The sequence below is a fragment of the Oncorhynchus mykiss genome, chromosome 9 (assembly GCF_013265735.2).
Source record: "Oncorhynchus mykiss isolate Arlee chromosome 9, USDA_OmykA_1.1, whole genome shotgun sequence".
Taxonomy (NCBI): Eukaryota; Metazoa; Chordata; class Actinopteri; order Salmoniformes; family Salmonidae; genus Oncorhynchus; species Oncorhynchus mykiss.
Genome location: NC_048573.1, coordinates 53154847 through 53168503, shown reverse-complemented (window position 1 = coordinate 53168503; position 13657 = coordinate 53154847). Strand labels below are relative to the sequence as shown.

General features: G+C 43.4%; 1 protein-coding gene across 14 annotated transcripts in view; it reads left to right on the top strand.

Annotated features, from left to right (window-relative positions):
- Positions 1 to 13657, top strand: part of LOC110532381 (cyclin-dependent kinase 11B) — a 28134-nt gene that overhangs the window by 11472 nt on the left and 3005 nt on the right. For 10 of the 14 annotated variants that reach the window (XM_036988324.1, XM_036988322.1, XM_036988325.1 and 7 more), the window contains 13 exons: positions 6978 to 7156; positions 7303 to 7431; positions 7581 to 7676; positions 7888 to 8037; positions 8125 to 8199; positions 8393 to 8592; positions 9844 to 9934; positions 10012 to 10133; positions 10285 to 10390; positions 10553 to 10674; positions 10913 to 11020; positions 11481 to 11597; positions 12065 to 12213. In XM_036988324.1, the coding sequence (XP_036844219.1) occupies positions 6978 to 7156; positions 7303 to 7431; positions 7581 to 7676; positions 7888 to 8037; positions 8125 to 8199; positions 8393 to 8592; positions 9844 to 9934; positions 10012 to 10133; positions 10285 to 10390; positions 10553 to 10674; positions 10913 to 11020; positions 11481 to 11597; positions 12065 to 12213 (1644 nt within the window). The remainder of the gene's footprint in view (positions 1 to 6977; positions 7157 to 7302; positions 7432 to 7580; positions 7677 to 7887; positions 8038 to 8124; positions 8200 to 8392; positions 8593 to 9843; positions 9935 to 10011; positions 10134 to 10284; positions 10391 to 10552; positions 10675 to 10912; positions 11021 to 11480; positions 11598 to 12064; positions 12214 to 13657) is intronic. The other 4 variants (XM_021616241.2, XM_021616235.2, XM_021616245.2 and 1 more) reach the window with 3 other exon arrangements.

The window sequence follows — 13657 nt, the reverse complement described above, 5'->3', positions numbered from 1 at the left end:
GACAAAATCTTCAAAAAGTTATATTACAGGTCAAAGAAACATTTCAAACTAAATACAGAATCAATCATTAGGATGTTTTTATCATAAATCTTCAATAAAGTTCCAACCGGAGAATTCCTTCGTGTCTTGAGGAGGAACGGAACGCAGGAAGATATCATGCGGTATGCGTGTGACCTAGAACTGGCTCTCTCTGCTAGACACATGGCTCATTCTGCTCTTATTCAGTCCCACAAGACAGTAGAAGCCTATTTCACGTTTCTATAGACGGTTGACATCTAGTGGAATCCCTAGGAAGTTAATCTTCATTCATATCGCAATGGGATTTCAATAGGGAATGGTTTGAAAATATACCAACCTCAGATTTCTCACTTTCTGTTTGGATTTCTTCTCAGGTTCTTGCCTGCCATATGAGTTATGTTATACTCACAGGCATCACGCAAACAGTTTTAGAAACTTCAGAGTGTTTTCTATCCAATACCAATAATAATATGCATATATTAACAACTGAGACTGAGGAGCAGGCCGTTTACTCTGGGCACCTTTCATCCAAGCTACTCAATAGTGCCCCTGCAGCCATAAGAAGTTAACTGACTTGTCTAGTTAAATAAAATAATTAGTGGTTTCTTTGCAGTGATTTGAGTGTGCCATGTGTTCCTTCCTGCAAAATCCTCTAGAGGGCAGAACGTAAAAAAATTATACTTGATACCAAAACGATACAAATGGCACACACAAAAAGAACAGCAGGGAGGACTGATTTCCCTCTGTTCTTTCCAGGTTTTCACATTCACATCACATTTTCTAATATAAAAACAATAAAATAAACATTTTGCTTTTCTCACTCCACAATAGTTCTTAACCTCTCTAGGGTATGTGGGACGCTAGCGTCCCACCTGGCCAACATCCAGTGAGATTGCAGAGCGCCAAATACAGAAATACTCATTATAAAAATTCAGAAAAGATACAACTATTAAACATAGGTTTAAAGATTCACTTCTTGTGAATTCAACCACGGTGTCAGATTTAAAAAATGCTTTACGGCGAAAGCATACCTTACAATTATTTGAGAACATAGCCCAGCAGACAAATCATTACAAACAGTAACCAGCCAAGTAGAAGAGTTACACAAGTCAGAAATAGAGATCAAATTAATCCCTTACCTTTGATGAGCTTCATATGTTTGCACTCAGAAGACATTAATTTATTCAATAAGTGTTCCTTTTGTTCGGTAAAGTCTCTTTATATACCTGAAAACCTCTGTTTTGTTTGCGTTTTCTTCAGTAATCCACAGGCTCAAACGCAGTCACAACAGACAGACAAAAAAATCCTAATTGTATCCGTAAAGTTCATGGAAACATGTCAAACGATGTTTATATTCAATCCTCAGGTTGTTTTTAGCCTAAATGATCTATAATAGTTCAACCGGACAATAACGTCAATATAAAAGGTAAAAAAGAAAGGCACTCTCTCTGGTTGCGCACATGAAAAAGCTCTGACACTGCAGGGTCCACTCATTCAGACTGCTCTTACTCCCTCATTTATCAGAATACAAGCCTGAAACAATTTCTAAAGACTGTTGACATCTAGTGGAAGGCATAGGAACTGCAATTGGAGTCCTAAGTCAATTGATACTGTAATTGCATTGACTAGAAAACTACAACAACAAAAAATCCTACTTCCTGAATGGATTTTTCTCAGGTTTTCGCCTGCCAAATCAGTTCTGTTATACTCACAGACATTATTTTAACAGTTTTGGAAACTTTAGTGTTTTCTATCCAAATCTACTAATTAAATGCATATCCTATCTTCTGGGCCCGAGTTGAAGGCAGTTTAATTTGTGCATGCTTTTCATCTAAAATTCCAAATGCTTCCCCCTACCCTAGAAAAGTTAAACCACATCAGGGGAAACATTTTGGGGTCTGGGTAAAATTGGAGAAATGTACGTTTGTTAGTGTAGTTAATTCAGCCTTTAATTCAGTTGCGCACCAATCCAGACAGTTATTTGGCTAGCTGGGTTTCTATAGCAAACGTGATGGAGTTTTCAGAAACAAATGGCCACTGCATTGATGCAAATAATCATGATTCTGCTGGGTAGGCATAGGCTACTTTGTAGTTACCTTTTTAATTTCCTTTCCATCTACCCAAAAATTATTAGCATTGCTAACAGCTACACAGAGTGCATAGATTTAAGTGTTTTCCACTGTTTTGTATGAAAAACCAATTTGAAGCCAACATTCACTTTTGTCTTGCTCATAATAACCGCACATGGCTTTACCACAACAGAAAAGCATAACACCTTTCAATTGAAAAGACGGGAAACAAACAAAAGCACTTACAACTCTTTAAAAACTGGTCAGAAATTAAATCATGGCATTAATATATTGGAGCAGTAGAACTTCTAAGTCAGCTGCCAACTTCAATTACTTTTCAAGGACCACAGCTAAAGAGACAATCTGGTCTGAGTATTTCGTATTATTCTATACATATTAGTGGTTATGCTTCATGGAGTCGTGGGTGAAAGACGACATTATCAACATACATCTGGCTGGTTATACGCTGTATCGGCAGGATAGAACAGCACGTCTGGTAAGACAAGGGGTGGCGGACTATGTATTTTTGTAAATAACAGCTGGTGCAAAATATCTAAGGAAGTCTCAAGGTTTTGCTCGTCTGAGGTAGTGTAGTCTACACCATATCATGAGATACTCTACCTAGAGGGTTTTCATCTGTATTTGTTGTAGCTGCCGCCATATCACCACAGACTGATGCTGGCACTAAGACTGCACTGAAAGTGCTGTATTCCGACATAAGCAAACAGGAAAACACTCACCCAGAGGCAGCGCTCCTAGTAGCCGGGGACTTTAAAACCTCTTGATACTAGCCATCCCGGATCCGGGATCGTGAATACAGCCTCAAGCTCATTAGCATAACGCAACGATAACTATTCATGAAAATCGCAAATGAAATGAAAAGCTCTCAAGCTTAGCCTTTTGTTAACAACACTGTCATCTCAGATTTTCAAAATATGCTTTTCAACCATAGCAAAACAAACATTTGTGTAACAGTATTGATAGCTAGCGTAGCATTTAGCGTAGCATTCAGCGGGCAACATTTTCACAAAAACAAGAGAAGCATTCAAATAAAATAATTTACCTTTGAAGAACTTCGGATGTTTTCAATGAGGAGACTCTCAGTTAGATAGCACATGTTCAGTTTTTCCAAAAATATTCTTTGTGTAGGAGAAATCGCTCCGTTTTGTTCATCACATTTGGCTACCAAAAAAACCCGAAAATTCAGTCATCAAAACGCCAAACTTTTTTCCAAATTAACTCCATAATATCGACTGAAACATGGCAAACGTTGTTTAGAATCAATCCGCAAGGTGTTTTTCACATATCTCTTCGATGATATATCGTTAGTGGAAGTCTGGTTTCACCTCTGAATCACATGGAAGAATGCTTGCAGCTGAAGATTACGCACCACTTTCGACAAAGGACACCAGGCGGACATCTGGTAAATGTAGTCTCTTATGGTCAATCTTCCAATGATATGCCTACAAATACGTCACAATGCTGCAAACACCTTGGGGAAACGACAGAAAGTGTAGGCTCATTCCTTGCGCATTCACAGCCATATAAGGAGACAATGGAAAACAGCGCCTCAAAAATGTTGCTCACTTCCTGTTTGAAGTTTCATATTGGTTTCGCCTGTAGCATCAGTTCTGGGGCACTCACAGACAATATCTTTGCAGATTTGGAAACGTCAGAACGTTTTCTTTCCAAAGCTGTCAATTATATGCATAGTCGAGCATCTTTTCGTGACAAAATATTGCGCTTAAAACGGGAACGTTTTTTATCCAAAAATGAAATACTGCCCCCAGAGGTTCAAGAGGTTAATGCAGGGGAACTTAAATTTGTCTTACCAAATTTCTATCAGCATGTTAAATGTGCAACAGAGGGGAAAAAACTCCAGACCACCTTTACTCCACACAGAGACACATACAAAGCTCTCCCTCACCCTCCATTTGGCAAATCTGACCATAATTATATTCTCCTTATTCCTGCTTACAAGCAAAAATTAAAGCAGGAAGCAGCAGTGTCTCAATCAAGTGGTCAGATAAAGCAGATGCTAAACTGCAGGACTGTTTTGCTAGCACAGACTGGAATATGTTCCGGGATTCCTCCGATGGCATTGAGTAGTACACATCAGTCATTGGCTTCATCAATAAGTGCATCGATGACGTTGTCCCAACAGTGACCGTACGTACATACCCAAACCAGAAGCCATGGATTACAGGCAACATCTGCACTGAGCTAAAGGCTTGAGCTGCCGCTTTCAAGGAGCGGGATTCTAAACTTGAATCTTATAAGAAATCCCGCTATGCCCTCTGACGAACCATCAAACAGGCAAAGCGTCAATACAGGACTAAGATCGGATCATACTACACCGGCGCTGATGCTCGTTGGATGTGGCAGGGCTTGCAAACCATTAGACTACAAAGGGAAGCACAGCCGAGAGCTGCCCAGTGACACGAGCCTACCAGACGAGCTAAACTACTTCTATGCTCACTTCGAAGCTAATAAAACTGAAACATGCATGAGAGCACCAGCTGTTCCAGAAGACTGTGTGATCACGCTCTCCGCAGCCGATGTGAGTAAGACCTTCAAACAGGTCAACATTCACAAAGCCTCAGGGCCAGACAGATTACCTGTACACTCCGCACTCCACACTGCCCTTTCCCACCTGGACGAAAGGAACATCCATGTGGGAATGCAATTCATTGACTACAGCTCAGCGTTCAACACCATATTGCCATCAAAGCTCATCACTAAGCTAAGGACACTGTGACTTAACACCTCCCTCTGCAACTGGATCCTGGACTTCCTGACGGGCGGCCCCCAGGTGGTAAGGGTAGGTAACAACACATCCGCCACACTGATCCTCAACACAGTGGCCCCTCGGGTGCGTGCTCAGTCCCCTCCTGTACTCCCTGTTCACTCATGACTGCACGGCCAGGCACGACTCCAACACCACCATTAAGTTTTCCGGGGACACAACAGTGGTAAGCCTGGACAACGATGAGACAGCCTATAGGGAGGAGGTCAGAGACCTGGCGTGTGGTGCCAGGACAACAACCTCTCCCTCAATGTGATCAAGACAAAGGAGATAATTCTGGACTACAGGAAAAAGATGACCGAGCACGCCCCCATTCTCATCGACGAGGCTGTAGTGGAGCAGGTTGAGATCATCACCAACAAACTAACATGGTCCAAGCACACGCAGACAGTTGTCAAGAGGGCACGACAAAACCTATTCCCCCTCAGGAGACTGAAAACATTTGGCAATGGTCCTCAGATCCTCAAAAGATTTTACAGCTGCACCATCGAGAGCATCCTGACTGGTTTCATCACTGCCTGGTAGGGCAACTGCTCGGCCTTCGACCGCAAGGCACTACAGAGGGTAGAGAGTACGGCCCAGTACATCACTGGGGCCAAGCTTCCTACCGTCCAGGACCTCTATACAAGGTGGTGTCAGAGGAGTGCCCTAAAAATTGTGAAACTCCAGCCACCCTGGTCATAGACTGTTGCCTCTGCTACCACACGGCAAGCGGCAGCGGAGCACCAAGTTTAGGTCCAAGAGGCTTCTAAACAGCTTCTACCCCCAAGGCATAAGACTCCTGAACATCTAATCAAATGGCCATCCAGACTATTTGCTTTGCAACCCCCCTTACACCGCTGCCACTCTGTTGTTATCTATGCATAGTCACTTTAATAACTCTACCTACATGTACATATTACCTCAACTAACCGGCGCCCCCACACATTGACTCGCTATTATTTTACTGCTGCTCTTTAACTTGTTACTTTAAAATAAAAAATGAAGCTGCATTGTTGGTTAAGGGCTCGTAAGTAAGCATTTCACTGTAAGGAAAGATTTGATAAATCTGAGACACTCCATTTAGTAGGATATGTTACGTTTGGTGGTGGGTGGATGGGTGGCCATATAACGCGAAATGTCGGTGATTGGTTGGTCGTAGAACGCGAATGGCTAGCAACCCAAAGGTTGCGAGTTCGAATCTCATCACTGACAGCTTTAGCATTTTAGCTAAGTATCCACTTTTCAATCATTTCTATCTTTTAGCTACTTTGCAACAACTTTGCATGTTAGCTAACCCTTCCCCTAAGACTAACCTTAACCCTTTTAACTAACCATTCCCCTAACTTTTAACCTAACTCCTAAACTTAACCCTAACCACTAGTCTAGCTAATGTTAGCCACCTAGCTAGAATTCGTAGCATATCATGCGAAATGGGTGATGGACATCCAGAAATTAATCCATACCATACAAAACGTAACATATCATACTAAATTGAGTCTCAGATTCACTTGTAAAATAATACGAAATGCTATGAGACCAGGTTGAGAGGAAATGTCTGATTTTCACATTTCTGACTGGCCCGTAGGGTTTCCAAAACCTCCCCATTATGTCAAGCCCTGACACACACCGACAAGGTCATTCTTGTGCCATTGTTGCCTCTTCAGCAAGTTGGTTTATTTTTGGTCAATTGCACATTACTGTTTGAATAAATCATGATGATAAAAATAAATAACGTGGCCAAGTTAATAATAAAAAGAATCGCTTGCGACCAATTAAAAATGTTGCACTGTCAAATCAGACAAATGGTCGCAAATGCGATTGTTTTGGTTGCATTATCAAACCCCGATCGTGTTTTTTTTTCTGTACCTGTATACTTAGTGTTTGCGCAACGTCATCACACACAGCCCTTTGCTGAAATTTGCTTGAAAATCTGTCGCAAATTTGGTGGAAACCTAGCTTATGATGTCATATCTTGCATATCCTCAAACTGTCACACGCTGGTCAGACATCTTTTTTACCGTGTCACACTGTATACTGTACTCTTCCCCTTCCATGCAGCAGACATTAACAGTGTGGGGTGGGTGGCTTTTGGGTTTCTGGAGAGCTCCTGACAGGATTCCCCCGTCTTCCCCGGACTACAGGGACAGGTTGGAGCAGGTGGAGCGCCAGCGCGAGAGGGACCGCAAGCTCCGTGAGCAGCAGCAGAAGGAGCAGCGCGAGCAGAAGGAGAGAGAGAGGAGGGCAGAGGAGCGCCGCAAAGAGCGTGAGACGCGCCGAGAAGGTCAGGGTTCACACACCCGCATTTGCGCACACGTGTAGGGTTAGAGTTTTACAGCCTTAGCGTGTCCGTGAATGTAAGTATTTTGATATATGTAAGGATGCACTGTTGGTGACGGGATGCAAAATCTCTTGTCCGTTCTCTGACAGTCCCGTCCCACCATCGCGCACTGCCTGATGAGTACGGGGACAAGCCGAAACAGAGCCACCGCAGCCGCAGCCCCAACCGGGCTCCCCAGGACCGACTTGAGCACAGCAGCGAGCCACGTAGAACTGGTGGTGAGACTATCCAATCAAGATGGTTTTACATAATTTTGCTTTGGTAGAATTGGTATCAAGACTTAGTAATTGATTTCATTCAAATTCCTTAACTATAATTTTTCTGTGTGATTAGGGACGCTCATTTTGTCTTGTTTGTGGTCCAACAGTGAAAGATGAGAAGCCAGAGGACAAGGACCTTCTCTCTGACCTTCAGGACATCAGTGATAGTGAGAGGAAGACCAGCACAGGAGAGTCCTCCTTAGGTAGGTAGACACACACTCACTCAAGGTTGCAACACACCCCACACCAGGTGGCATCACAAAAAAGTTATTAACACATTACACTTCTACTGATGTTTAATCCTTAACAGTTCTAACTGTTATAGATACTGTATTTACAATCCAGACATCTTCTTGTGTTTTAAGTCTTTGTGGGTTGTTTGGAGGTGACATTGAGTGGACTTCTCTTCCCTAGGCTCCGGCTCAGGGTCGGGCTCTGACGATGAGGAGGGTAATGGCGTTGAAGATGGATCTAGCAGCCTGAGCGAGGGAGAGAACGAGGAATCAGGCTCAGGAGAATCTGACCAGACTGCAGGTCTGCTGAATTACTCTACTTCTGTTGCTTGTGCGTGTGCGCTTGTTTTATCACTTAATACAATTACGGTGTTGTCACAGTGACACGGCTCTGACCCACACATTGTCTGTGTTTCAGGTGTGGTGAGTGAAGACGAGCAGTCTGAGGAAGAGTTTGAGGAAGAGAGAGAGAACGGCAACCATATTCCCCCAGGTAGGCATTTCACACCCCATTTGTCTGGTGGCAGTCATTTCAACAGGTGTTATTGTCATTTCGGAGAGTAAAGTTTGTTTTCTTGAAGCTTTTTTATCGGAAAAGGTTAGGTCTAACTCTCAACCAGCTGCTGCTAGATGTGATTTTGTCTTGTTTCTGTAAGTAATAACTGCCTCCTCATTAACCCTCACAGTGCCAGAGTCACGATTTGACCACGATACTGAGGAAAGTGGAGAGGAAGAGGAGGCAGGGGATGGAGACGTGACCCCCCAGTCTGTGTCTCACTCCCACTCAGCCACCCCTGAGCCTGAGGAGAACTACATCCTCGACTCTCCCCCCATCTCCCCCGTGGAGCTAAAGAAGGAGCTGCCTAAGTACCTGCCAGCTCTACAGGTCTGTCCATCTGTCTGGCAGCACACCACACCTGGGTCAAATACCTTTTTTTTTTTTTTTTTTTTAATGCCTGAGGTGCGCTTGACCTACAGAGTTCGTACGGTCATTATTCAAATCCTGGAAAAGTCATGGAATGTTTAAATTGTGTTTTCCAGTCCTGGAAAAGTTTTGGAAAAGGATCAAATCTGAGAAGTTATGGAAATTTAATATCATTTTTCATAATATAAATATTTTAGCAATCAAAAAAAAATCAATACATCAGCCAGGTTCAGAATGACACTTAAGCAAGTCTGTGTTTGCGCGCATCACCTGCATGTCTGCGTGAGGAGTCGGCCGTTGCTCACTGAGAGTCGGACATTGAGGCAGAAGGTAGGCCTAGACTATAAAATACGATTGACAACAGACTAATAACTAGTTTGCCAATTCAAAACATATATTGTACCCTCTAGTTATCTGTTTAGCTATTATTAGCATGCATTTATATTTTCCTCATGTGATGTCCCAACACTCACAAATAAGGCCATACAATCGCGAGTAAAGCCATACAAAGTTGATTTACTTTTTACAGTTATTAATTTAAACTATTTTCATGAAACGAAAGATTCCATTTTATTAGTTCAGATTCAGTTAGATGTAGCCTTTATTTTGGATTATTTGGCTTGAACTTGATTTGTAGATACTTCCAGTTTATTTGGCCATCCAATGTATGGAACATTTGCAACTCAATATTCTAAAGGTATGAAACGAATTCGGTTTTAATGTTGCAATGTTATACGTCAAGGGTGGTCAGCCATCATCCACGATAGCTCATAGTTGTGCAAACCACATTTTAAATGATCTGTTCAACCGGACCTTGAAAGACTGTCTCTGATGTGTTTGAGCAGGGCTTTATCAAAAGCCCGCACAGCTAGTAGCTCTCCAGAATGAGGGTTTAAGGGCCTTGCATAACAACAGGATATGGTACATGAGATTGAAGAGCAGCCTCCACGTGTCTACCACGTTACGCTTACATAGATGGCGGTTAAAAGTCATGGATAACTCAAGAAATTCTGTCTGTCAAAATGTGTATGAACCTGGACATCGCTTGCCTGGTACAATGGAATATTTCAAGAAATGCTCTCACCTGGCAGATGAAATCAAGTGCACCTCAAGTATTTGACAGAAAAGTAATACGTATTTGACTCAGGCCTGTACACACACACACATCATATGGACATGTATTGATTGGCATTGGTTTCATGTCATTTTCAGGGCTGTCGCAGTGTCGAGGAGTTCCAGTGTCTGAATCGTATCGAGGAAGGGACCTACGGCGTGGTGTATAGGGCCAAGGACAAAAAGACAGGTATGTGGGCTACCTTGCGATTGATTTCCGATCCATCCCTGGACAGACACACACTAAAACAGGCCTTTCTCTTCTAGATGAGATTGTGGCCTTAAAGCGTCTGAAGATGGAGAAGGAGAAAGAAGGTTTCCCCATCACGTCTCTGAGAGAGATCAACACCATTCTGAAGGCCCAGCACCCCAACATCGTCACTGTCAGGGTGAGGTGCATATAAATACACATTGAAAATATCATAAATTGCTATATCTATGGTGAGCAGCACACATCTGACTCAGAGGAACTCCGCCCTCAATAATATATTATTTTGAAATACATTTTGTGTAGCGCCTTTCTCCTTTTTCCCATGTTAGGAAATCGTCGTTGGAAGCAACATGGACAAGATCTACATTGTGATGAATTACGTGGAGCACGACCTGAAAAGCTTGATGGAGACCATGAAGCAGCCTTTTCTCCCAGGTAATGTTGTGCGATTCAGTTTGAGTTGCAGAAAATACAGTACACTTATGTCCTCCAGCCATTTTCCCATGTATTTTCGCTAGGTTAGCGTAAGAGTATTGTTTTAAAGTAAGCTTATGAGCTCATGACTCTTTTCCACTTCCTCTTTCTTGTTGGCCTCAGGCGAAGTGAAGACCCTGATGATCCAGCTGCTGCGAGGTGTCCGCCATCTCCACGACAACTGGATCCTCCACCGCGACCTGAAGACCTCTAACCTGCTGCTCAGCCACAAGGGGATCCTCAAGGTGTAATAATGCCCTGTTGTATTATATATGTATGATATATTATATCCCATTATTATAATATTAAAACTGCTGTGGGTTGGGAACTTCAGATAAGGATTAGATCATCCATGGCTCAGATGAAGAAATACAACACTCTAGGCTTATTAATGACACAGAATAATGACTTGAATGTGCGTTAGTGTGTGTGCTTGCCTCTTGGGCATTTTTGTAATGTTTGTTCTTTGTTGTGCTGTTCTAGGTGGGGGACTTTGGTCTGGCCCGTGAGTATGGGTCTCCCCTGAAGCCCTACACCCCTGTGGTGGTGACCCTGTGGTACCGTTCTCCAGAACTGCTGCTGGGGGCCAAAGTGAGTCATGACCTAAGCACATATCTAGAATCTGTTTAACCTCCCCAAATCCTAACAATTACCATTTGTGGGATGTTATGCAAAACTGACCGTGGATCAATGTCTTGTGAGCGACATAGCCACAGTAGAGGCACCTGCATTCAAAACTCTGCCTTGAGTCAAAACATCTCAAGAAACTTCAGTCATCAAAGACCCTCTCCAGTCAAAACAGTGCCATTCTAAACCGTTACCTGAGTGTGAACATTACCGCATTCAGACGACACAATGCATACTTTGTATGCCTTCCAATAGTGTCGAAGTCTGTAGTTCTAAACATAGCCCAAGACTACATACACACAGCACCATTACCAAGTCAAAGCTTGTCCTCGCCTAGACTAAACACTCCAACCCAGACTCATGCGGTGCTGTCTGTTACTTAGAATACTGTGGTTTTAGCGAGTGTGTGTTTCTCTCTCCACAGGAGTACTCCACAGCTGTGGACATGTGGTCTGTAGGCTGCATATTTGGAGAGCTCCTTACCCAGAAACCTCTATTCCCTGGAAAATCTGAAATCGACCAAATTAACAAGATATTTAAGGTTAGCAAATTTGTATCAAAAAGTACATTTGAATTCATACTGTCTGTAAGTAAAAGTAAAAGCACTTTATTTACTCCACTCTTACATCTGCGTGCATTCTTGACAGCTACCACATGTTTTTGTGGGTTTCCCAGTTTTATGATCTCCCCACAAGGTGGCAGAGTTAAGAATAGGATGTAGTCAGATTAAATGGATTTGATTTGACTACACAATGTATTTTTCAGAGAGGGACTGCTGTTCAGTGACCCAGTCTCTTTTAGATAGACATGGTGATGTAACAGACTTGTCTGTGGCGGTTGTGTGACTGGGCTAAACTGTAAAACCCAGATTAAAAGCTGTGGTCTTGACTGTGCTCCAATACCCCCCCCCCCCAGCAGTTCCTAACATACCAGACATAGTGGGGACCTCAAGCCCACACATAAAACATTAACTCCATGTGTCTGTGTGTTGACGCATGTTCTTGTCAGGACCTAGGGTCACCCAGCGAGAAGATTTGGCCAGGCTACAACGAGCTCCCTGCTGTGAAGAAGATGACTTTTACAGAGTACCCCTACAACAACTTGCGCAAGCGCTTCGGAGCCCTGCTTTCAGACCAGGGCTTCGACCTAATGAACAAGTACGTCTAATCTACCCATATCTGTTACATTTCTCAGACAAACAAGCTTTGGTTCTTAGAAAATCTCAGTTGAGAAGAGTTTAATACAAAACCACTGGACTCAATGAACAATGCCATGAAAGTGTAATCTAAAAATGTTCTCTATAAATACTAGCAAAAATGAAATGTTTGCCAAGTGTTGCTATACATAAGTTTCTCATCTTTTGGGTGAATTTTGACATCAGTGTAGTGGAATGTCATCAGTATAATGACCCAGAAAGTGCAATGACCCCTGGCCAGTGGCTGCTAGCCGTCTCATGTTTGGACTAGAGGGTGGCGGTCCTCCAACTACAAGACTAGGCTTAAGATTGCGTTGTCGGCCTTGTTGCTTTAACTTACCCTGTGTGATTAGATGAGATGAAGACTAAACATCCTCTCACTGTCAACTGCGTTTATATTCAGCAAACTTAACATGTATAAATATTTGTATGAACATAAGATTCAACTGAGACAAACTGAATAAGTTCCACAGACGTGTGGCTAACATAAATGGAAAAATGTGTCCATGAACAAAGGGTTGGTCAAAATCGAAAGTAACAGTCAATGCAGCTGGTGGCCACCCCAGATACTAAGTACTGCAGTGCATCTCCTCATGGACGTCACCAGATTTGCCAGTTCTTGCTGTGAGATGTTACCCCACTCTTCCACCAAGGCACCTGCAAGTTCCCGGACATTTCTGGGGGGAATGGCGCTAGCCCTCACCCTCCAATCCAACAGTTCCCAGACGTGCTCATTGGGATTGAATTCTGGGCTCTTTGCTGGCCATAGCAGAACACTGACATTCCTGACTTGCAGGAAATCACGCACAGAATGAGCAGTATGGCTGGTGGCATTGTCATGCTGGAGGGTCATGTCAGGATGAGCCTGCAGGAAGGGTACCACATGAGGGAGGAGGATGTTTTCCCTATAATGCACAGCGTTGAGATTGCCTGCAATGACAACAAGCTCAGTCCGATGATGCTGTGACACACCGCCCCAGACCATGATGGAACCTCCACCTCCAAATCAATCCCGCTCTAGAGTACAGGCCTTGGTGTAGTGCTCATTGCTTCGACGATAAATGTGAATCCAACCATTGCCTCTGGTGAGAGAACTGCGACTCGTCAGTAAAGAGCACTTTTTGCCTGTCCTGTCTGGTCCAGCGACGGTGAGTTTGTGCCCATAGGCGATGTTGTTGCCTGCGATGTCTGGTGAGGACCTGCCTTACAACAGGCCTACAAGCCCTCAGTCCAGCATCTCTCACACTGATGGAGGGATTGTGCGTTCCTGGTGTAACTCGGGCAGTTGTTGTTGCCATCCTGTACCTGTCCCGCAGGTGTGATGTTCGGATGTACCGATCATGTGCAGGTGTTGTTACACATGGTCTGGCACTGTGAGGACGATCAGCTGTCCGTCCTGTCTCCCT